Source organism: Corvus cornix, chromosome 2 (assembly GCF_000738735.6).
Source record: "Corvus cornix cornix isolate S_Up_H32 chromosome 2, ASM73873v5, whole genome shotgun sequence".
Lineage (NCBI taxonomy): Eukaryota > Metazoa > Chordata > Aves > Passeriformes > Corvidae > Corvus > Corvus cornix.
The window spans coordinates 100278917-100304408 of NC_046333.1; the positions used below are offsets into that span (position 1 = coordinate 100278917).

The following is a 25492-nucleotide window of genomic DNA, read 5'->3' on the forward strand; positions in this document are numbered from 1 at the left end:
AATATAGCACAGAGGTGGGGACACTGGAGAAGCTCCACCAAGTTGTGTTTCTATGAGCATGAGGATCTTCTAACAGATGAATTCTTTTTCCCTGCTAAAGCAGGGCCTGTGGGAGTACAGCCAAGCTGAGGAGTTGCTCCTTGGGAGTAATCTGGTCTCTCTGGATATGGCCCAAGGTCAAGCTTCAGTGACAATGACTTTCAGACATAAGGCTGCGAGGGATTATGGAAAGATTTGAGGGTGCCATCACTTTCACAGGGAAAGGTGTGAGGGATAAGATATGCAGCTATGACAGAATGAGATCAGGAGATGACAGGAAAAGACTGAGGGGCAGGGGCCCACTGCACAGAGCAACCTCTTACTGTTTATTCTAGTTTCCGTAGTGCCAGAGCTAATAATCCCTCTAGCAGTGCTGAGGGTCACAGGGCAGGAACGCCTCTGAGTCAGTCCAGGTCTGACAGAGCTTGTGCTGAGATGGAGTTAATAAAATCCTGATAAACCTAAGCTGACCTTGCAAGGTCAGGAGGCTTCGTACACTGACTCCTAATCCATCCCATAGTGTTCCCCTTATCCTTTGATCATCCTGGATGTCCCTGTGCCACACACTCCCCAGTGATGGAGAGCTGACTTCAGAATCACACTGATCTCCTAAACCAGCACTCAAAACACACACTAGTGAAGGAAGTGGCTGATTTTAAAAAGAGACCTTGGCTGGCCAGAATCCCCACTGCTGTTATCCCAGCACTGGCATGGCACTAAGTGGCCCATGCAGAAGGTGGAGAACTTCATGTGCAAGCAAAGAGGTCCTTCTGACCATCACACCAAAGCACTGCTGCATCACGGCCACATCTTGTCATGTAGCTCAGCGCAGCAGACATGCCCTGACACAAATCTGCACTGCTTCTGGGAACCTAGGAAAAAAAATCTTTAGAAAGTTTGAGAGTTACTGCTCTGCTCTGAAAAAGACCCTTTTTTCAATTCCCAAGGGTCACGTTGTCTAGACCTCTGGCCATCCATTCTGCTCTTCTCTGGACGGGCCCACTGAGCGCTGCCCAGAGCAGAAATAGTACACCAGCCACACAAATGCCAAGTAGAGTGGAAAAATTATTTTGCAGGCAGACTCCTGTCCATATATTCTAGCATAATATTCATGGCATAGTATTGTTGATTCATAGCCATTTTCTGAACCCTTGCAACTGCCCATCTGTTTTCTGCAGACCTGGTGTCTCACCAGTTATTCTGCATTTTGATTTGCACAGCTGATTATTCCTGTCAAACCACAATTTAGAACTTGTCCTTGATGAACTGCATCATATTTACTTCAGATCAGTTCTCCAATATACCACATTAATTTGGAATTCTAATCCTGTGCTCAGAGGGTTTACATCCTTCCCCTGGTTGGTGTCATCTGGAAATTTTGCATGCAGATTCTCATATCTAAATCATTAATTAAAATATTGAATATTTTCTGGCAATCCAGGGCAGAATCCCACTTGACAGATCCTTCTAGTTTGACTGTGAATCACTAGTAATTATTCTGAGAACAGCTTTCCAGCCAACTGTGTACCCACCTTGTAGCCCGTTGTACCACCTTGTTTATGCAAAGGTGAAAGATTTCCAAAAATCAAAATATATTATTTCTCTACTTACAGGAAAATTAAGCTCCACTGACAAGGTACCTTCTGGGAAAAAATCCCATGCAAATTCATTTATCATATTATTATCTACAGGCTAGTTATTAAAAAATTCAGTTGACTATTTGATTCAAACTTTTTTCCCCAAAAATTTAAGATAAGATAGCTACTCCAAAGGGGACAGGGAAGGACCCAGGAAAGTTTACATGTAGGTGCAGCGTTTGCCCTTTCACAGATCTTGTGAATCTAAACTGTCCTCCAAATGTTCTCCAGTGTAGCTACTAATTGTTCAGGCACAGCTTCAGCTATTTCACCCTATGTTGAAGAGATAATTTAATAAGTTCTAAAACACCCATTATCCTATCTCATTAGTTTATAATCTGTTCTTTTCCTGCTCTAGTTGGAATTCTTACCGTTCTCAAGGTGGCAGTTCTTTTCCTGCCACTTGATTACAGATCACCCTTTTAGGCAAAGAATGATGCAAAAAATTACATTAATTACTCGATGCTCTCTGCACCATCAGATGATGAGTTTTGCAATTCCCTCTCAACTAGTAGCCTGGAAACTGAGTCTTCCTCTTATTACTACTGAGAACATAGTATGTTTCTTTGTTACCATGACCTTCATTAGTTGTACCTTGTTCTGTGAACTGGCCTACCTGATTTGACCCTCGCATTTTTCTCATCTTCTTTTACACTCATCTCCAGTAACATATTGAGCTTCCACCTTCTGTATGAGTCCTCAGTTATCAGATCATACAATTTTGTCTCTTCTCACACTTTTTTTACTGGAATGCCTTTCATTTGGGATTTTAATACTCTTTATTGTGACTGGGAAAAAGTTATTCCCTTTAAAAATTGCCAGAATTTCTCAGGTTTGTATCCCAAGAAATATTACCTATCAGTTCTATGAGCTCAATGCAATCTATTTTCTTGCATTCTATTGCTTTTATTCTTAAGTTCTCTCTTCTCACCTTCTGAAGAATGATAGGCTCATTCTTTCCTGATTGCTACCACTCAAATCGCATTTTACCATCATAGGTTCAGCCATCTCTTTCATAATCAAGCCTAGGAGCACCTCCCTTCCACTGCTCTTTCTACATTCCGTAATCATGAACCTATTATACTCACATGATCTATGGAATTTAGTATTTAGTCCATAAAGTGAAAAGATTCTAAACATTTGCTATTGTTTGGTAATACATGATAAAATGATTGGGTGAGCCCATCTCTTGGGACAAGAGCCATCTGCAAAAAAGGGAGTCTTTGGCATCAGTGCCAGTAAAATGAGCGTACAGACAGGATCAAAATATCTCCTAGCCATAATTGTAAGCCTTTCCAGGTCACAGCAGTAAGCAAAGTGGAAAGGAGGTTTAGGAAATACTCTGAGAGTGGCTACACAGAGGCACTGTCCTCCCAGGCTTCTTTTGCCAGCATTCTGGTCAGCTGTAAATTGAAATGATTTCTCTGATTGTTGCAATAGCTGCAATCGCTTAGCATGTCTAGATTCAGTGTTGACACCACCCAGGCTTCAGATAGCAAGCCTTTTTTGTACAAATTAGCTCCCTTCTCATGTGGCCATGCCCCCTCTGCTGCTAGCAGATATTGTTCTCTCCTACAGCTAAACTGGCACTCCAATAAAACAAAAGGAGCACTACAGCAAGGATCAGAGGAGCAACCATATGCACCTGCCATTACGCTTTTATTGCTACTCTTGAATTAGCATAACACAGTCCAACGGATTTCTCTGAGAAATACACACCTACCCACTGTTTATTATTGCTGAGTGCATCATATAAATGTAACAAGGAACAAGAAAGATCTCCACAAAGCGAATATGGATATCAATTTGATACAAGTTGGAAGTTTTCTCCTCATACAAAGAAAATATAATTCAACCTGTTTCCTTAACGAGTCTCCTGAATGCATGGTGCACCTTAATGTTTAATAATTCTTTAATACAGCTGCCAAGATTTGAGTATGTTTATTAACAACTTTACCTAAGGGCAATTCCAAAGGAACATAAGAATTTCTTACAGGAGACCAAGCAACCTTCATGCCATTAAGTCTCCAGAATAGGTCTGAATCTGCTGGGTTGCCATCACACTCTGACTGTTGTCCTGGGCTTCCAGGGACCCCAGATTGATCTCTCTGAATTTAATGCAGTACTACTTGCCAGGTCTTTTCCATCCAGCAGCAGTCATGAGGTTACCAGCTTTCTGACACACCCCTGCCCAAGCACCCTGGTCACAGTGCCAACTTGTGGGAGCTAAGGGATAGCAGACACAGGGGCAGAAGAGTGTAAAAATGGACAGAAAGTAATGTAATATTGCAAGGGTGTTAGAAGTAATAGTGTTTCCAGCAAAGGAGAGCCAGGGTAAGGAAGAGAGCAGATATCCTCACAGTTGGAATTTTGGTAGAAAGCAAAAGAGTGACAAAAACTCCTAGGAAAGAGCTGAGAACTGGCGGAGAGCAGCGAGGACAAACAGGACAAGAACAGCAGTGGGGAGCTTTAGGAGTGTGCTGCTGGCTAGACAGAGGAGGGCGAGCCCTGCGGCTGTCCCAGACTTCCCATCACCCATCAGCACTGGAGCACATGTGGAGGAGAGCTTCCTGTTTCCTCTCCTTCAGGACGCGTCTCACTGACACACGCAGAAACCATGCTGTAAATCAAAGCAGTGCAAGGCAACAGAGACAGTTCAGAGCTGCACTACCACTCCAAACTTCTGTCCTGGTGCAGACAGCTGGACACAGAATCACACCCCACTGCAGCCAAAACTCCTTCTAAAGGCAAACATTTTATATTAGAAAAATAAATGTTTTGCACATCACTAGTTTACACTGTGATACTAATCCATTATCTAGATGTATCAAAACAAGAGCACTATCCAGTTGATTTTCTTTGCATTTCTTGCTGCATCTCAGCTGGCTGGCAGACATGGAAACAAAGCAGCAGGATCTGCTGTTTTCCCCCTCCTGCCTCTCAAATCAGAAACCATCCCAGACAGAAAAAGCACTGTATGAACTCCAGCAGACTTTACACTAGAGGGAGCTTTCCTCAGAAAGTCACACCACTGTGGCATCCTCTTTCTCATTACATTATTTTCAATCCATCTACACAGAAATACACCAGACTGAGGTGAAACAGTTACCATTTAAACCGTCCAGTTTAGCCAGTTCAAGCATTGCAGCAGGTCAGTGGTGCAGGGGGGAGTACAAAGAGAGGGTACCTGGCAAGTTCTGCCCAGAGATGTGGTCTGGCAAACGAGATAAGGCTCAACACTGACATGTTGCTGAGAAGCCTCCTCATAAGAACCATGTCCATCCTGCAGCCTCACCAAACTCCTGTGTTGAGCACAGGAGCAACTTTACAGACTACATTTTATACTGACCCAAGAGACTGCTCATGGTTAAGCTGTTAATGAGTACTTTAATGAGGAAAGCTGAGATCAGCCTTCCCCAAGGCTCGTGGCCATCCATTTCTGAAGGCTGAAACATGGATAACTGTGTTCCTCACTGCTAATACAAGTGTTGAACTGGTCTTCAAGTGAATTATTTTAAAATACTATTTAAACTGAAAGTACTACAAGATTGAAAACAGTCAGGACCAATTCAATTTATTTTCTAAACTCCAGTAAACTGTCCCAAGACTATGAGCGGAACTAGAACAGAAACTCTTACCTGTGAAAGCATTTGTGGCCTGAAAACCAGCTTCCTGCATACTGCTCTTCCAGAGAAGCTTGAGATTCCCGTCTCAACCTGTCCTTACTGGAGACAACTGCTGAGCTTGTTGCTGTCAAGTCACTTCCATCTTAGCTCGTCAGAGTCCATTTCTCTTTCCATTCCTGTTTTTGGCACCATCCAGTTCCCACCTGTTCCCAGGTCTTTCAATGTGTAGGCAGAAGGGATCTGCACTGAATCTAAGCAGAAGTGTTGGACAGTCCCATCAACCAGCCAGCCAGAGGATTTGTGCCATGATGAATGTGAAAATGAAGCAAATTGCCTGTCAAGACCTCCTTTCTCTTTTACAATTAAGTTCTAATCCTGCGTTCATCCAGCACCATTTTTTCAGGTCTCGGCCAATGGTGATGTTCAATTGTCTCTCCTCTCTTGTGTTCCTCTCCCCTCAGGCACGCTCACTGAGAAATTAAAGAAGAAGAGATTATGTTTCCTGATGACCTGTAGCAGCACCAAAATTAACAGACTCCAGGGAACAAAAAACCCAAAATACATTATCAGGGATTGATTGTACACATTAAAGGAGATCTTCAGAAGGCAAATCTTGCAATTTTGCTGAGATGCAAAGTGTGACCACACAGCTCTTTGAAGTGCAAAGAGGAACAGTGCTGAGGGTGTCATATGCATCTTTGAGAACATGATATGATTTGCATTTCAAAAGCCATATTTAGCAGAGATGGGGGCAGCAATACAATAACAAAATTGCAGTTAAAAGAGAAAAGGAAAAGTACTCAAGGCTCTCAAGTCTAGTCTATTCAAAACCATAGTGAAATTATTAGCATTTGCTTCCCTCCTTTTCTGGAGTGTGCCAGCACTATATATGCCATTCTTACAGTCTTCTGTGGTTAAAAACCTTTGCATTTCTTCCTGTTGATTACCAAACTTTGTATGTGTTGCTGTCGATTATCTTAAAAACATCTCAGTTGTAACACAGACGACGCAATTCAGATGCCTTCAGACATGCGGTGAGGTTAAAAACACCCACAGGCTACACAACAGAAAGGTGGTTACATTTTTCTTGATCCTGCTACTTCTACATAGCATGGATACTTGCAGCTCACTGAAAACCACAGTTGTTCCAAGTCCAGCTCTTAAAAACTAGGATACAATTACTTTGATGGGGTGAAGGCAAACAGCAGACAGGCACATGTTCAAGGAGAAGACTATTTTAGAAAACAAGGAAGAAAAGAAAAGAGGACTTGGAGGAGAACCCACTCACTCCCCAGCCATCCTGTTCCTTCATGTAATGATGCTTGGCTCACTATCTCCCAGCTCAGTGGCACAGGCAGGTTGAAACTCTATCTGTGATGATCTTATGACCTACTAACGGATTTTGGATGATGAATCCAGCCAGGGCTTGCAGTACTGGATTGGACCCAAGGTCCACCTGCTGGAGCAGCCCATACCAGAGCACGGCAGTCCCAGCAGCTGCTGCTTTGGAGAACAGTGCAAGACCCAGCTCAAGGAGCAGGTGGGAATAACGCACCGCTTGCTCCGCTGCTCCACTTCACCCTGACCTGCAAGATCTAGAGATGAGCTTACACCTGAAGCACAAGTCTGAATATCCCAGATAGTCCAAAACTGCAGAGAAGATTCTCATGCTGCTTGGTGTACAGTCAGCCAGGCCTTTAGGGTTTCATTTGGGACCCACCTTGGGGGACAAAAAGGATCTCAAGCCTGCCACTGAAACCAAGTGAGCCTGACACCTGATGAATATTATTTTCCTTGGAACACAGTGAATGAAAGCTAGCTGCTAGCAAAGATGATTTTAGTGGTGTTGCTTTTTTCCCGATTTTGTTATGCCACTATTACTGAAGAACACATGTTTTTGTCTCAACACACAGCACAGGAATGACTGATTAGTTACTTGTATTCAAATCTAATAATTTGCATTCAAATCAAATAAGGTTACAGAACAGAATTAAGATGTTTTCCCCATTTCTTACCCAAACATCTCAACCTAATAGAGAAGTAAGTGGAAATTAAAAGGGAGAAAGAAAAAAAAATTATGTGTAGTATCTTTTATCAGAAAATGCTGCATAAAATATTTTAGAATAGTGTTTAAAAAGCCATTATTCCTGAATATTATATAGGTCCCTGAGATGCTTTTTCAACCCTTTGAAGTGCTCTATGCAACTAATAACCATTTCATATGAGGTTATTTTATTCTAAAATATATACAACTGAGCAAGTATAATATATATATACACAGCAGCACATAGTTCTTTTGGGTCTTAATGTTGTGCTAATTATCCTGTAATGACTATAGGTGGATGCTGCACTCACTTCCCAAGCTTTTTCTCTAGAGGCCTGAGTTTCCTCTATATTTATAAGAGTGGGTCCATATTTGCATTCACATTTTCAGTCTTATGACTTTGGATTTTGGTTTATAAATCCGAAATTTTAATGCCTCTATTTTCAACATTTTTATTTCTCATCTTAGAGTTGCTCAAGAGATATGCAGTAATACCTTAGCATCCAGGGAAATTTTCCTATTGTTATATCTATGTATTAGATATTATAAACTTCTAATTCTTAAAAGAATAAAATATTTTCACTTTACTGAAAATTAATATTTTATTAAAAGAATAATTATTCTCCACATCTTCAGCGGTTCTGCTGAACTAGTTAAGAACACAATAGTGCTGAAGAAATGCTACAACACAGGCACTTTCAGTAACCACTGCTTCTTCAGACAGAAAGATGTAATTTTAACATTACAGACACTGAAACATTTAGAGAGCTCATTCAGACCTTAACATTTAAAGGATAGTGCACTGCATCAGGTTTAAGTCCTTCCATAAGGACTCGTGAGAAAGTACATGCTGGTATCTCTTGATTGCCCTCAGTGAGCATTTTCTATCACTGCAAAAGTGCTCATCTCCCATGCCAGATAACGAACTTGGAGGTGGCTGGCAGGATGTAAGGAACTGGAGCAGGCTGTTGGGGCAAGACTGTGCAGTCCTCAGTGCTTGCTGGGCCTTGTCACAATTCAAAACCAAGTTCAGTACTTATAAAATGCTTCTAGGGTACAGCTACATGGACTATTTAATGATAATTTTCATTAGGCAGACTTTAATTAGTCACATTTGCACCATTTCAGGTTTCTCAGATTACAAATTCATCCACGTGAAGATGACAAAGCAGCTCAAATGATACCACAGCACATCAGGAAAAGTGCAAATTTCACTTAAAACAGCATGTAGAGCTATGACCTTTCTATTGTACTTCACATTATCCAGAAATTTTCCATTAAAGCTGAGCCTGTGTTTAAAAGGAGAAGGTTGGTGTTTGTTTCCCAACAGACTGGCATGTTTGCATGCATGCAAAGGGTCAGAATCTCTGCTGACACGTTTCAGTATGGCTCAGCCAACTCCAGTGAAGCCATGTGTTTATCCTTTTGTACCAGCATGGTGCAGAAATGCTGAACCAACCTGCTGAAGGGCCCAAAGAGTGAAAATGCGTATCTGAAAAAGAGAGTAGAAAATAAACAATACTGATAGAACTATAAGAAGGTGTGATCTTTGATGTAATTTTTTCACAACCTGCAGAGACCCCAGTGGGAACCGATTAGATGGCAAGAGAAAATGTGGACTAGAAAGACTAGAGATTTTCTCTTTGCTCCCTCTGTTGCCTCCTTTCCAACAGCAACAAGAACTCTGCTTCCACTTCTGCTTTCATTCATCTACTGCAGTGTTGAGTCTCAGAAACAAACCAGAGCAAACCATTGTGTTGTATAAATATGTAGCTGTGCTATAAAGATTCTCAGCGACTATGCACTTACACGACGGAATACCTAGCAGAAAAACCAAATCCATTTGTTTTCATCCTCTCCGCTTTTCTCAGATTTGGTCCTGGGAAAGACACCATCACATGAACCTCACATAAATTGCAAACAGAAAGTATTTTGACTATTTAACACCTTATGTGACTTGCATGTTCTCACAGTATATTTAGCTAGTAAACCTGTTATTTCCCTTTTCTAAACATTCGAAGATGCAAAAGGGTCACTGTAAAAAAGAATCTGAGAGAGAAGAGTAAGCAAAGAGTATAACTAAATTCTGCATTAATATCTACATTTTATGCAGTATTATGCAATCATCAGCCAGGACAAGACTGGAGGAACTTGTTCTGAAAGAAGAAGTGAAATACTGCTTTTTCCAAGACTGATATTTCTGTAACATCTTGAAAAACTCAAAAGCACCGGCTGACATGTAAATGCTGCAAATTGGTTTTTTTGTTTGGAGGGGGGATTTTTCCATTTCCTTTCACTATATAAAGTCTGCTTCTCTGGCCCCATGCTTTGGTTCCCACACAGGCATTAAGAACTCACTCGATATGTTGCCAGAAGGGCTACGGCCATGGGAAGCATTTCCTGTGATAGCTCTCGGCATCCTTTAGGAAGCTAAAGGACAGCATTGCACTAAGGTGTATAACACATTTCCTAACAGGAATATCTGTACAGGAAGCCCACGCATTTACATTTTTAAGAATGTTGCTGAACAGCTTGTGAGCTGTGCTTTAAATTAAATTAATCAAGGGAGGACTCATGCTTGGATTTCTTGCTTTCAGGTGAACAAGTGTAAAAGGGGAGAGAGCTGAGGCTACCCTGCCCTGCTCTCACTGTGGTCCCTGCGGGTGCCGACAGGGGCAGACCCCAGCGGGAGCTCAGATGTTGCCGGCACTGACCGGCTCCGTGGATGAAAGGAGGAGAGAAGCACGGCAGGCTGAGCTGGCAGCAGGACTCCAGCACAACGGGAGATTTAAGCACGTCTCCAAGGAAAAAAGTCTCCTGACTGAAACCCAGACAAGTACTGAACCAGCCACATACTTAAACACTTGGCTGAAGTAAGGCCCATACTTCCCTTACGTTAAGGCAGCATAGACTTGGATATATTTTTAAGAAGCTTCTTAAAACACTTCTAACATTTTGTTTTTATAAAATTGGGTTTTTCAAAATACCTTTTCAATTTTGCTAAAGCCATTTAAATAGAAGCTCTTGTGCACACATATAGCTCACCTCTCCAGCTCCTTTTGGATTTATCATGTTTTCCAGGCTTTGGTTTTGCTTCTCATAGATTCTAAACTAGATAAATTAATACCTACCAATTATACCCAATCTTTTTCAGTGGAAAGGCCTGTGTTTTACTCTGAGATCTTCATTTATTTTATTTCCTCCTAGCTATAATTTGTCTTCCTTCTAAGATATCGTTGTACCAGTGCTAAGTGAATCCTGGTTCTTGGAAAATACTGTGCTCCACAACTCAAAGACCACTTAAAAACTCAAGGGGACTTTCACAGGAGACCATACACAAATCAAGCAGAAACACAGATGTTCAAAATATGTTTATCTAAGTAAATCTTTCTCTCTCTCTCTCACATGCATACATACATATAATTTGTTTTTACTTTCAGTCTTCAATATTTGCGTAGGTCCATTGTGACTTTTTAAACAGCTGCTGTATTTTACTTTTTTTGGTGCATTTCAGTGACATACAATATGAGTTTGTATGTTAAGTTACATTATACACATTTATATTCCTACAGATATTTTCATATACTCTTAATCTTTTCAGGAAATTGTGTCCAAGCTTCTTTACTTCATTTTTGTTACAGCACTCCCTGAATTGGGGCAGATGGAGGACAACTAAAGTAAGGTGTGGTCTTTCTTTATTAGCTGAAGCAGGAAACAGGTCTTGAGAAAATGGCACATGGCCAAACCCCAGGAGTGTTTTTTCTAGCCTGCTAAGAAAATGTTCTGTAAAGCAAAATATATCCCAAACACCAGCACACACTGCAAAAAATCACTGCAGACAAGATCCAGTTTAAAAGAAAAAGGATGAGAGTTTCAGTACAAGACACTTTTCCTTCTCTTCCTCCTCCTGTTTATTTCTTTCTGGAGTGAAGCAACGAACTGAAGCAAGTAATAAATTGGTCTGCCTGGTAGCTTCAAGCCAAAGTAAATAGCCTCTGGTAACCATATAGAAAGTAGTATTTCACAGAATCACAGAATATGCCAAGTTGGAGGAAGAATTATCGAGTCTAACTCATAGCCCTGCACAGCACCATCCCCAAGAGTCACACCATGTGTCCAAGAGCATTGTCCAAACACTTCTTGAACTCAGGCAAGCTTGGTGCTGTGACCACTTCCCTGGGAAGCCCTTTCACATAGAAATCCTACAAATAACTGATAACACAAATGAACATGCCACATTCCCTTCCATTAATCTTGTTAAATGAAAGAATTAATTTGGGTCCTCTATTTTATACCTCTGCAAACAAACAAAGGAGCCATACATTTTACCATAGCTCTGCTAACAGAATGCAGTCAGTGGAAAACTTTACTAAGATCTCCATTAAAAGCTACTGGATTTGGATGAGATAATTATTGGGAGAAATTGTACAAGCTGTATTACGCAGTCCAAATAAGAAGATTGCATTGTTTATTTTTGGAACTTAATAAAACTATAATTACCAGAATCTGTCAAGAGAAATCATTAATCATGCTGCTCTATTAACCTGACCAGTCAAAGAAAAACCTGAGCTCTGAATTTTATTTGCCAAAATAACAAAAAGGTTGTAAGTAAAGCAAAAATTACACTAGGCAGAATGAAAAAAGATGACAAGTTTTTGACTGGTGTTTCTGTGACTTGAGAAATGAGCAGTAGACAGAAACCATGGGAATTCTGCATATCTCAAGACTTTTGAGTATCCAGCATCCAGCTACAATCCAAAGAGCGTTTAGCAACCCTGCACCCCACTGGAAAAACTGTTGCTGTGAGTCACAGCTGCAGAACCTCACCACCCTGACAAGCAGCAGCAGGATAGGGAAGTTACTCATTTAACCTTGCTGTGCCACAATGGATGTGTGAGCAAGGAGGGGACACCTTAGGAGAACACAACATGGCCACTGCTGATCTGCTGTTAGACCATCATCAATGTGGAGCTGAGCATGAGACACATTTCTCTCCTTCTCCACTCCAACAGAATCCCACTGCTGCTTCAACAAAATGTCTCTTCTGGCTCCCTTTCACCTCATCCTGAGAACCCACCACACAGACACACATTCTGTATGTTGTTTCCCAGGTTCCTGGCTTTTCTCATCAGCCAACACAAGCTGCCCAAGCTCTTTACCTAGGTTTTTAGGTGTAACAGGAGCACATGGTTATTTGCCATCTCCGTGCATTTCTCTTGCATAATAAAAGCAAACAGGCAGTGCTTCTCTTCTGGAGCAAATTACAATTATGTAATACATGCCCATCATCCACAGAAGATCCAATGGCAGGCTGCCCCTCTCCACTGACAGCATCTTCTGGGCAAGGGCATCACATCCACCGAAGAAAGGGTGCACAGATGATACCAGCTTCTCCCACTGCATTGATTAGAGCAGCCAAAACTCCTATTATATACAATAAAGATACAGACACACATACCTACTTGGCTTATAAAAGTCAGGCTTGTGTGGATCTAGCCAAGCTGCACTATGTTTCTGAAGGCAGAAATATCTGCACTCTGACTGTTCTGGAAAGAAAATGTAGAAAACAGCATCTCTCATGTGAAAATCTCAAGCATCTTATTGACACAGAATGGCAGAGTCCTCCCACAGTACAGGTGACCATAGAAGTAAACATATACGGGTCTCTAAACATTCAGGGGTTAATAGGAGTTACCCAAAATTATTCCAATTTCTGTCAAAACACTTGGTACAATTGAAAAAGCACAAAACAGTGCTCATTTTGACAAATACAAAATGCAGAGGAGAAAATACAATGAAAAAATGAACTGATGCTGAAGAGACGCTCAAGGGGCAAGGAAGCTGCTGGAGAATGAAACGACTGTCTTGGAGTATAAAACTGCCACCTGCACAGCACCTCAGTTTGCTATGCACGACTCTGGGAAGTGAGTGTGCTCAGCCAGTCTCAAGATGGACATGGCCTCATGTGCACCTGGGCCATGACCAAAGAAAATCCTCTTCTGCTAAAGAGTAAATCATTAATTATACAATTGAATTAGCATAAACTGACACCATATTATTTGAAGAAGCACTGATATGAATGTCCTAACTTTCTGGAATGCTGTATCAGTCAGTGCAATTAATGTCCATCTGCTGTGAGCAGCAGCTGCTCAGGAGAGCAAGGAAAGTAAGAGAAAAGTCCACTAGCATTTTATGCACATTGCTACACAAAGCTAGTTCCAGCTTCCTGTGAATCAAGCCATGCCACAAACTGCATTTGGTTTATTGACAGTGTCTCAGGAGCCAACATCGTCTGCACGCTGCGTGAAGAAAAGCAAATGGAACATTATCCAGACAAGAAAAACCCAGTTTGAAGAAAATGTTAACAGCACTGAGCACATCAGCTGCAGGGTGTTCCTAGCACTACTTGGAGCAGCACAGCAGACACAGGCATTCTGCAATTTAACTGCAGTCTGTGCAATGCAGTCTCGTGTGTATGCCTCTCCTAGCCTAAATAAGGTGCGCAACTATTTCTGACTGCACAGATGCACTTTACTTCCAGTACCATAGAAAACTTAAAAAGATATATGACTACATCTGGAAGGGATCTTTGTTACAACAGATACCTAAAACTTCTCCTATAGAACGGCACCAGATTTTAGATGACTGAAAAATCCTGAGGTTTGCTGATGCATACTTTACCAGTTTTGATTTTCACACTAAACTACAACAATCTACATGAAGTAATAAGAGTTTTAAAATTCTGTTTGCCTCCACTGAGACCAGGTCTCCATTTTGACCAATTTCTAACAAAACTGGTATGTTTAAATTGCATCTCCATCATTATATTATGGCTGAGCTCTGAACTCAATGGAACAATCCAGAGATGCAAACCATTGCTTCAACATGGTCTCCGGCTGCTCTGCTTTCCAGACCATCCACTTGAATGCTATCCTCTGAATCACACTAGATAACAAGATTAATATGTATCAGAACCGTATCCAAGCAAAACTTTCTCCTACGTCCATGGTGGTTTTGCCCCTGCCAGACTAAGGAAAATGAACTCTGCCTTATTATTCAATAATCCAGATAACACTGAAGGAAGTGCTCTCTCTGCATTTAAACATGTGTCCTTTTGAGCCCCACAGTCAACAGGGCGTAAGTACTTGCCTCAGCAAGTCTTAGCTACAACTAATGACACAATTTTACTCCAACTTTCAACACATAAATGAGAAAAGGAACAAAATAACAAGTTAGCATTTCTTGTATTTTTCTTGGACTTGGTACATTGGACTTCATATTTCTGGGCATGTTATCTGATCTCTCTGGGCTTTGGATCCAGTCACTAAAGTACATATAACTTCTACCTGTGGATTAAGGAGCTATAAAATGCTTAGGGAACAGAAGTGCTGCTGGTAAAACAGACAGAAAATGCTAAAGCAAAACTTTGATTAATTTGGTTTTGTTCTCAAAGTATAGTGCTCTCAGAGTATATCATTCTCCCAAGATCCAAACCAATTCTATTAGCACTGTAAAATCATGCCGAAGAAATGCTTTTAACTAAGTTAGAGGTCAATGATTCTTTATTTCCAGGTAATACCAACAATACATACTCTGCTTTAAGTCTGGCCTCCTTCAAAAAATCTATTGGAAAACTGCTCACAAAACGCACAAAAATTCACGTGAAAAACACATCTGGGAAGCAGTATCCTGAGGTGATCAGCTAAATCTCATGTCCCAGAAAAGCACATTCTCTCCAATCCTTCATTACTCAACATACAAAAAGCAAAGAAGTTATTTTTTCCTGTGCTTGAAGAACAGCTTTTTACATAAACAAACTGCATAAAGGCATGGGAAGCAATGCTGTTACCAGTTAAATCTGTGAAACTTCCCAAGTTGAGAAGTTCTTGCTTAGCACAAATATAAGAGAATTTCAACTCACTCACTTAGCTCCAATTCATGAAGCATTCCTAATCCTAACTGGCAAAACCAGACAACTCATTAAGAACACCATACTTGTGTTTGTGTAAGCTAGTGCCCTACCTATTTTCTACCAATGTTTTTTAATAATAGATATATTTTAACGTACCCTTGTTGTACTTTAAAATCATTCTCGCTATGCTCATGTACAGTGTCTGGATGCAACTGAGGCCTGAAACTGCATGGAAATGAAGAAGTATGTTACTAACACAACACTGGCAGCACCTTCTTTAATAAGAGGGAGGGAAGGTTGACCAAGCAACTCAAGAGTTGGTATTTTTATGAAGGAAAATTGGGCTGATTTGTTTTTCTCAAGCAAACATCCCATTTATCTGTTCTCACACTATCCGTGCATACCATACCTTAGCTTTTACTTTCAAATGTCCATGAGATTACACGTGTAGTATTTCAAGCCTACCTGCCAGTCCTCTCCCCCACCACCACAACCCTCTGTAATAAAGACAGATTCCTATAGGAAGGGCCTACAGTCGTAATTTATAAATAATTACATACTGTAATTAAAGCTTCACAGCCACAAACGGAAACACTGCAATCTCATATTAGAAGAAAATAATGATCTCTGCAGATGAACAATCATTATCTTCCTTGTTCAGTCATGGAGTTGCAGCTTTGCTTTCCCAGCTGTTAACCTATCATCAGTCTTACCATAAAAACAAAGAATACTTTTTGCCTTTCCACCCCACCACCCCCCCTTTAAAACAAGTGGAAAATGTAATGAGAGTCTTTGTGCCTTTGATAATTAAGCTTCCAATATCATGGAATTTGCTCTAACAGGAGCATCTGCTTGCTGCATTGCAGCCCTACAGCTAAGAAAGCGTTGGACTTATTAATAAAATACAATAAAGAACTGAACATCTGGGTGGGAAAGATTCACAGAAAGGGAGAAGCTTGTTTTCCTCTCAAAATATTCAGCAGACAGCAAAGCTCATCCAAATAAAATGTGATTTTTCTGTTGAGGAAGCAGCTGGAATCAATGATGCTGGTTATTCTTATTGCACTATATCCTGCTGTAAGAAACAAACCTATTTAGAGGAAACAGAGGGGAAAGCAGGAAAATCCCTCCTATAATAATCTACCACATAGTTAAAAGCTCCTGATAGTGCAACCCATTCCCATGCCCAAGGAACAGGCAGATGGGTATACATAAGTTCTTTCTGCTAACAGCGCTGGCAGAAAAGGGCTTCGTATCAACACTTCAAATACTGAAAAGAGAAAACAGGACAAAAATAAAACAAGAAACACTAAGATCCCAGAAGAGTTAAATAGCTAGAATTTTGGATCAACAATTTGAGCATCTTATATAACACAGTTCATCATATGGTACCCAGTCACTCATGCATCAAGAGCAGAAACTGGGTTAACTACAAAATTTCTCAGAAACAAATTGAAACCTTGATTTTAAAACACTTCTAAATGTGCCAGATACTTCAGTACACTGTTCAAAGTTAATTACCATCAAACTAAATATCTGTGCTTTGCATTCTTTTTAAATGCAAAATCTGTGGGGCTGTATGCGGATCCTGCAAACGGCACTCGATTTCTGTAAGGCTATGCAGCATTTCTTCACACCCCTGAGCTAAGGGAACACAAAGGGGTCAGAAAACCTTTCTGAAGGAGGATGGTCATCCTAGAACCTGCAGGTAAACCAGAATCTTCCATTTGGCAATGACACACAGGCTTGACTGCATCACCCCACCTCTGGCTGAAAGGGATGTACCCCATGGCCCGGGGACCCCTGCCTGCCCTCCTATCTTCTGGGACAGCAGACAAACATTAAGGGCTGCTGTCACTGCGGGGACAACCCCAGAGGAACTGCATCAGGTCTGCCTTCCTATGATCTACTTAAGAAGATTTACTTACTTCTGAGTCCCATTTTTTGGAAGGAGTAGGTTGCTACCTGGTACATGCATAAGCTAGCAAGACTGATCCTGATTTATCTAGATGTTTTTCTGACTCTTCTTATCTCTTCTAGCTTAAAACTCCTAGTCTTGTGCTTGTTGGTGTTCTTTGTTCTTAAACAAGATGCAAGAAAAAGCAACCAAAATGATGTGTAATATCTGCTCCCTACCATGATGACAGAACTAAAACCAAACCGACCGACCCTGGTATGTTAATTCAGTACACATTATGTATTGGTAAAGGGCCATTTTTAGCCACATATATCTTCACAATTTTAAAAGTCAAAGGTTTTGCTACTGTTTGCATCATGTTATACACCAAAACACCTCGACATAAACCCTATTTTCTATCTGTTGAGACTTCATGATATGACTGAAGCTCCACATTTATTTTAGAGTTCAAAAAAGGCTCTGGGCTTTTTATGAAAATCATACAGAACTCACATGGAAAAAAAAATTATCAAATATGCATTTGCAGAGAGAGCTATGTGGATTTTTAACAAATAACCAAATGAAATTTACATTGTAGCCAGAAGCAAACATCAAAAACTCCAGTTCAGAGGGGTACTTTTTTAGTAACACAATCACTTCGGGAAACTATTAAAATAGCACAAACTTAAAAGCAGCATTGGCAAAAACTGAATGTAGTTCAATTCCAGTTTCCAACTCAATGCCTTTTTTGCACACATATGCTTTGCCTTCCATACTCAGCTGCATAATATAAACCACCAAACTGCACTTATAACAAATCTGAACTGACAATGCCAAATTTTAATTGAAACAAATGAGAGAAGTTGGGCAACGCATAAGCATTTTATAGGGAAGTTAGCAGCACTCACAGCTGGCATAAACCTCCACCCCTACAAGTGAGAAAGGGATCTAGTTTCCTCCTTTTATTTTAATCCTTCCTTCAAAAAACCAGACAAATCTGCTAAATTAAAAAAGCAAAAAACACTGCAAATGAACAGTCTGACAAGTGGTGACTTCAGGAAAAAAAGTTATTTTCTCCCTCTTAATGAATGAAAATGCATTCCGTCTCCCAATTCAGAGGAGCTTTCTTGCAGCCTTTTTTTATGTCAGCAACTTGCAGCAACCTCTCGTCATTGTAAGTGCTATGTAAAATGTCTCTGAAAATTGTCAGTGTATTTGTGTACACACTTGTTTGTAAATTTCTTTGTACAAAGCCCTAGATGCAAACCATGCTGCAGTAAATGCTCTTTTAGAGCACTTCATGACATCAATGCTATCGTTTTTCTGCTTAAAGAGAAAACTAATTCACACTAAAAGAAAAGATCACCTCACAAGGATATGAGGCAGCACTCCTCCAGGTGGTTTTGCTGCAATTAATAAATCAATTTTGTCATGAAAGTGAATGAAATAGAGGCAAAAGAGACCTAAAAAAATATAAGGAAATAAACACACTGCATTTATCAGCAATACCTCAAATCTAACTTATAAAATCCAGACTTTTCTCTGTTATTCCAGTCAGCTGGATAAAAAATTCCCTACTTCACTGTTACACCTGCTCCTTAGGAATGCATGCCCATGGATGTTAAGGCTGGGTGGGGACAGCACAAGGCGGCTGTCAGCCACACCACTGTCAAAAACCGTTTGCTTATACTTGGTTTTGGGAAAGTAAAAAGATCATCTGGGATGGAGGAGGGTAAATCTGTCTCTATTTCCAACTGGTTCTTGACTCCTTGTATGAGCTCATCAGTAAAAAATCACTACTTATAATAGTCATGCAGTCCACAGAGAACTGCATTATGATTATGGATGTCACTAAAAAGTCACAGCCCTAAACTATTTTTCAAACGTATTATGCAAATGTAAGTAAATGTATTTATTTTTGCAACCAGCTTCTGCAATAGCAGAAGTAAACTTCCAGTTTTGTTTCCTTACTGAAGTTTTTAACTTCAAGTCTTGCTTACAATCTATGAAGTACACCATAATACAGCTGCACAAAAACGCACCTCTGTGACAGTGAAACTGTAAAATGTAAGTGCTGCACCTATTCCCCTTGGGAATGCTGAAGATGCTGGGCAAATGCCCTCTGTTCACATCATTAAAACAAACAAAGCCATTGTCATGAAATCATTCACTGTGCAGAAACTTTATAAGCTCTTCTATTATCCTTTATAGCTTAATTTGAGCACTAAGAATCTCTAGAGTGCTTTGCAGCACATTAATAAGAGACACTTGCTTTATAAAGTTTATCATTATTACTGTATTGCCTACATCAGCTCATTGCACTCAAGTTTGAGCGTTTTATTTTTAAAAATTTTCCTCAGTCCAAAACTTGACTTTTTCAGTGAATGATAAAGGTGGTGGTGGTTCTTGAGGTCTCTTTCACAGAACAGCTGCTAGTTCATTTTCCATAGCACTTTAAGAGCCCATTATTAATAAAGCTGCTGAAAGAATCTCCTCTGAAGTCATGACACACCAGAGCTTGACTGCACTACTGTTTCCCTCACTAAAATCAGGGGCTTCTGTAAGTGCTACTAGAAACTAAGAAAACAATACTGGAAGTGGCAGCTGGCAAACACGGCAATGTTTCAGCTTTTAAACAAACTCCAGTGTTTCATACAGTACTCTGGCTACTTAAATACTTTAGAGCTTATATCAATCTTTGTCTTTATCCCGACTGGATTCAGTCATTTGAGGAGTTTGAAGACAGACATGGAGGAACACACAGGCAGCAGAGGCCAGACCAATGCCAGCAGCTTTCACTGGCACCACAACAATCCCTCAGGGTATGGTCCCTTCCCACTTCTCTAACAAAATCTCTGTGCAGGTGAGTGCACTAACACAGAAGTAACAGTGTAAAGGTCCACAACTGGGATGCCTTGGACCACTTTGCCTGGAGTCAATTCCGTGTTGGCTTTCCCGAGGCCGGTGCAGCTAGGCTGTACTAGTGAGCCCTTCCTGGGCCTCAGGGCCCACATGGGAAACACAGGTGAGACCCAGGGTTGGGTCACCAACTGCACCCAGCTCCCACCGGGAAGGACCCACAGGGGTGTCGTCAGTGGGGACCTGGTGTTTCTGGAGCCCTCCCCAAAGATGTCCACCTAGATGTGGAGCACAACCTATAACACAGCACAAGGCACTTAGTCAAGCCCTCACGTGATGGCGACAGCACTTCAGAAGCAACACTGCAATGCTTTTGGCAGAATTTTCCCAGTGTCTGATGCTGTGCATGGGTGGTGTTCCTGTAGGATGCCCAACAGTCAGATCTTGACCTAAATCTGCAAACAAACTATTTCAAGTAAATCAAGAAGATAAAGTGTTTTTCAAATCATGCTTCACTTTTTTAACAAATACTGGCTGTCCACAATCTTCCATGGGGTTTTTTTTTTTCCCCTTAATGCTGCATCCGAACATATTAACCACGCTGGATTTCTCCCAAAAGGGGTACAAGAAGGGACAGAAAGCACATGCAGGTTTGCTGGACCATCAGAGGCATATAACATTTTTCATTTATCTTGGACAGAAAAAAGCATCATTTAAACTTTCATTTCTTCATAGAACTTCTTTGAACAGAATTTATTTACTCAATTAGTTCTAAAACCCAACTCCCTAAGCAAATAAATGATTGCTTAAGTATGATTATGTGTAATTAATATTCTCCATTTAGTTGCCAGAATATTAACTCCTTTATAACTATAAAATCTCACTAAATCATTTTAGAGATAGACAAATGCAAAGAAATTTTTCCTCTATTTCTACACAGATCCTTGCATACTCAAGAGTGCAGTTTAATTTATCTAAAATGTGACTAAAAATAATACACACACAATCAAGAAATACAAACAAAAGCTAAAAAGGCGGTCTTTTTCTAGTTTGAGTCTAATAAGTCTTGCAAAATTTCTCCATGGGCTCAGATACTCTCAAACAGTAGAGTCACATCAGTCTCATGTTGATAAAAACGTGATGAAATATTTCTCTTTCTGATCAAACTTTTGAAGGCACAGTACAGAGAACATTATTAAGATGTTCAAATCATGTTCCTAAAAATGATCATGTCGTCCCCAGTCTATTTGGGAACGTGCACTAAGCTAATCAAACTGACGGGTGTTGCAACAGAATTCAAGACGACCCAAGTCCTGCTGTTCCTGGAGCCCAGCAGTCCAGAAGCTCAGACCTCTTCATATTGACTATGTCTTCCCAGTACCCCCCAGCACAGCATTTATTTTATGCAATTTTTGCTTTTCTTGGAGTCCAGGATAAAAACGCTTTCAGAAATGAAATATGAGTGTCTGATACCGCTCTTTTTCCTCGTCCTCAGAATACAGCCTCAATCTTAGTTAACAACCCTGTTCAAACCCTGCTTTGACAGGAGAACCATGTACCCCCTTAGGAGCTTTTAACAGAGTTCTTTATTGCATCAGTTAGATGTGGGTACACTTAGGTGAGACAACAAACGCATTACTAGTATGTATTGGTAGCACTGGAAAGTTAAGAAGCAAAAATCAAATTTCTGCCCAATTTCTAAATAAGCAAGGGCCATAAGCTCCTCAAGAAAAGTTTGCTAGAGTATTTCCTTTCCACAAATGCAAAACATGCTTTATATTAATCCCATTATTGTAAACCATGAAGCCATTTTGACTAAAATAAAACACACCGGAATGCAAGCAGCCAGCATGGAAAACTTCAGTCCAAAGGCCAAAGACATGTGAAATGATACACAGCTGAAAACAATCATACAATAGCAAATATTTAATAAAGAGCAGTAGTTAGATTACACACAGTTGTTTTACAGTATGTGCATGTGTATAGTTCACACACATTCCCTTCTCACTTTTGGAAGCCTGAAGATTAGCAAAGCTTTCCTGGAAAACTTCTACAAGATATATTTCCCCTAATAGCTAAAACTTTCATTAATAATACAGAAAAAGGAATGACAAGAATATGAGTGTAAATCCTCGGGCAGTAAGCAAGGTAGTTACCAAGACATTATTCTTATATGAACACACACACCCCATCCAAACACGCAGCGAGAGTCCATGATCTGTTTACAATTAAATCTGATGCATTTCCTTGTACGTGTAAACTATGTATGTGAAAGACCTGAAATCTCCGAGTTTAAAAGCCTGTTCCTGTCTAGTTGGGACAGTCAAGGAGATCTTCAAATCTCAGAGGAGGAGGCTTCCCCAAAGATGCTTCCCAGAAAAAAAAAACATACAAGGAACAACACTAACGTATTGTAACACTAATGTAATCTATTACAGGGCTATGCAAAAGAATTTTAAAACCTAATAATGTGCTAAGAGCGTAGTTCTTTGCTCCCAATGGATGTGGATGTAAAACAATCCCCAGAGCACCCTCAGAGCTCTTTCAGGAGCTATCACCAAGACCGCCATGGTTACCAACCACCTTGCAAGCACTGTATCTTCCACTCTCCCAGAACAGGAGTAGGAGACAATGGAGGCTTGACAGCTTCTGCCGGCTTGTAGGGTGAAGGCAGACATAGATGTTGTCATGATTCCATGGTGTCGGCATGACAACCAAAATTACTGCAGAGTCCACTAACCAAAGACAACAAATTTTAAAATTTCAGCATGTGAATTTATTCTAGTTAGAAAAAGTGGGGGAAACAGGATCCTCCGCAGCTTGTCAAAAGAAAGGGCAAATACTTTTCTGTCTCCTCAAGCTGTCTTCTCACAAGGTTAGCATAAGAGAGCTCTGCTATAGCAGACAAGAGTTTCACCTAAAGAACAGGTGAAAAACCGACCAAAGCCAGTCACCTACAGTGAGTGCCTCGTACTGCACTGCCCACTCCAGCCAAACCAGGAGAAGGGAGTGTGGGCAGGACATGGGCTGGAGCAAAAGTATTTCTTAAACTCTTATGGTCTGCCAGAAACACAAAATAGGAGGACGCTGAAATGCGTAAGTTGCCTTGCTAGCCCTCTTTGCTCCTAACACAAGGCCAAAAATACATTTTAGGTTACAGAAAAAAAAAAATCACCATCTTATTAGGCATATTTTTAACAGACGGATTGATCAGGCTTTTAGAATTCATAGCTAAGCAATTCTTAGCAAATGTGAGGAATAAAAACTAAAGAATCCTAAACAAATCAATTTATCAACCAGGAAAGTCATAACCGAAACATTCAATAGCAGACTGCACTAAGTCCAGTTGCCAACTACTTAATGCTACCACCTAAATTTGACCTGTTCATCGTGCCCTTGTTGTTTTAAACCAGAGGTCTGATTAACAGCTTTCAGGTTAGCGTTTAAGCTCACAACATTAAGTCAAATGAAGTTAATGGAGCAAGTTCCTTCTTGTTAAGGAGGATGAGAATATTTTTCTTACAGAAGGTACAGCCTCTGGCTATCTCCAAATTATAGCAAAACTACAAATAACAAAATAAAACATACTAGTGAGTATGTTACTAAAGATCCAGTAGAGACAATCTGAAATCGCCTAGAGGAAAAATGCTTAACTAAAAATACTTGCTGAGGTGAAACAAGCCATCTTTGCTCCAAATGTAAAACCACCTCCTGACAGCTCTCCAGGCAGAGTAGGAGAGTTAAGAAATACAATTCAGCTTTGAAGGGTATGATCTCTCAGGGTTTGTGAAAAGCTGTTTTAGATAAATTATGAAAGAAATGAGTAGCAGAGATGAAGGTAAGGCAAGAATGGAGAGAAAGAACCAAGCCAAAATGGTTTGTAACAGCCAAGGAAAATGCCATTTATCAAAAACTACAGGACAATCCCCAGTAAGAGCTACTTCCCCAAGCAGCGATGAACAGCAGAAATGATCGTAATGAGCATTGCTTTCTAACCTTGTTAGCTGACCAAGCTGCTGCATTTTCCTCAGAAAGCTTCAGCCTCTCTAGTTTCTCCTTACAGGATGATAAATGGTTTTAAGCCTTTCATTGAGAAGACAGAGGGAAAATCTGTGCAGACCTTTCTTGCCCTGCCCTCGCAGCAGCTGTGCACTCAGCAGAGGGGACAGGGAGTCAGGGCCTCATTCCACCCCCACCACCCACAGAGTGGGTTTGTGCCCTTCACTCCTCTTCATGGACCCACACAGGTATCTCTGCAGATTTGGTCCAGATACCACTGGGACCACTTGTGGGACAGTAGCTCCTTTCCCCAGCATGTGTTCCAGCTGTACTAGTAACTGAGTCCCAGCTGGACACAGCACTCCCCACTGCTCTGTCCTCCTTAAGAGCAATAAGGATTAATGATTCTCAGGCTGGAAGCACGTCTCCCTCAGGTAGTGGTGACTGTGAAGGTGAAGGTCCCACAAGCAAACTACTCCTCCCTGCCTTGCCAGGGCCAACTGGTGGCAGGGTTCGCATTTTGTCCCAGGGAGTGTTTTAAGTCCAGAGCTTAGGAACAAGCTGTAAGGGATTTCTTCCAGTGCTGCAGTCTTAATGATGAGTTGGGTTACACTCCTCGATAACCCCTCTATACAAAGTATGAGAGCTGATAGCTCTGCCTTCATCAAAACAAGAAAACAATGAAGGCAGCACCTCCACTTTGGTTTTAAAAGTCTTTTTATGAGTCACCATATAGCATGAACTAAAACCAAAAATCTATGTTGCCAAGTCACTTCAAGACTAAACACAAGAAAGGCCTTCATTTTACAAAATGTGGTTACTTGAATGCGGATAATATGAAGAGCTCATCTATTTAGGATTAACACTTTTAATACTTTGTGCCAAGAGACTGATTATATCCTTTTAAAGGAAAAGTAAATGGACATAGAATGGTTGTCAAAGTGGAGGGGTGTTTATTAGTGCATCATCAATAAAAACAATTGATAATTGAACACAGTGAGCATTCACTTCTATAAAACTCACTCTGATTTAACTTAGTATTGTCTGAAGAGAGATGTGACTTAGTTTGAAGAAGGGTAAATACATTTTACTTTAATAAGGATATAAAGTTTACAAGACAGACATGCTATATACTTTTCAAATATTAATATGGGGTTTGGTTTATTTTTTAACCTTGCACTGGATTTTAAGTGTCCCGTGTGTCAGTGAAATTCTGCCCTCACCTCATTCAATGGGAATTTTACTAATAACTTCACTCTGAGCAGAATTTTACCTAGGGGACCCACATTCATTTCACAATTTTATAGGTAAAGCCAAGAGCATTATGCCTTATACAATGAGGACAGAGCTTGAAGAAATCAGTAGATCTTCCATTTTATGCATTTTCCAAGCACAGACACTTAAATACACTAAGACTTAGGGTAGCACTGTGTATATTTACTTTAGTTTTCAGCCAAGGATCATAACGAACTCCTAAGC

The 25492-nt window shown here is 40.5% G+C and overlaps 1 protein-coding gene across 1 annotated transcript in view; it reads right to left on the reverse strand.

Moving 5' to 3' along the window:
* Window positions 1–25492, reverse strand: part of LDLRAD4 (low density lipoprotein receptor class A domain containing 4) — a 239569-nt gene that overhangs the window by 176036 nt on the left and 38041 nt on the right. The window contains exon 2 of the mRNA XM_019284002.3: window positions 5315–5772. Within this exon, the coding sequence (XP_019139547.1) occupies window positions 5315–5354 (40 nt within the window). The 5' untranslated portion in view covers window positions 5355–5772. The remainder of the gene's footprint in view (window positions 1–5314; window positions 5773–25492) is intronic.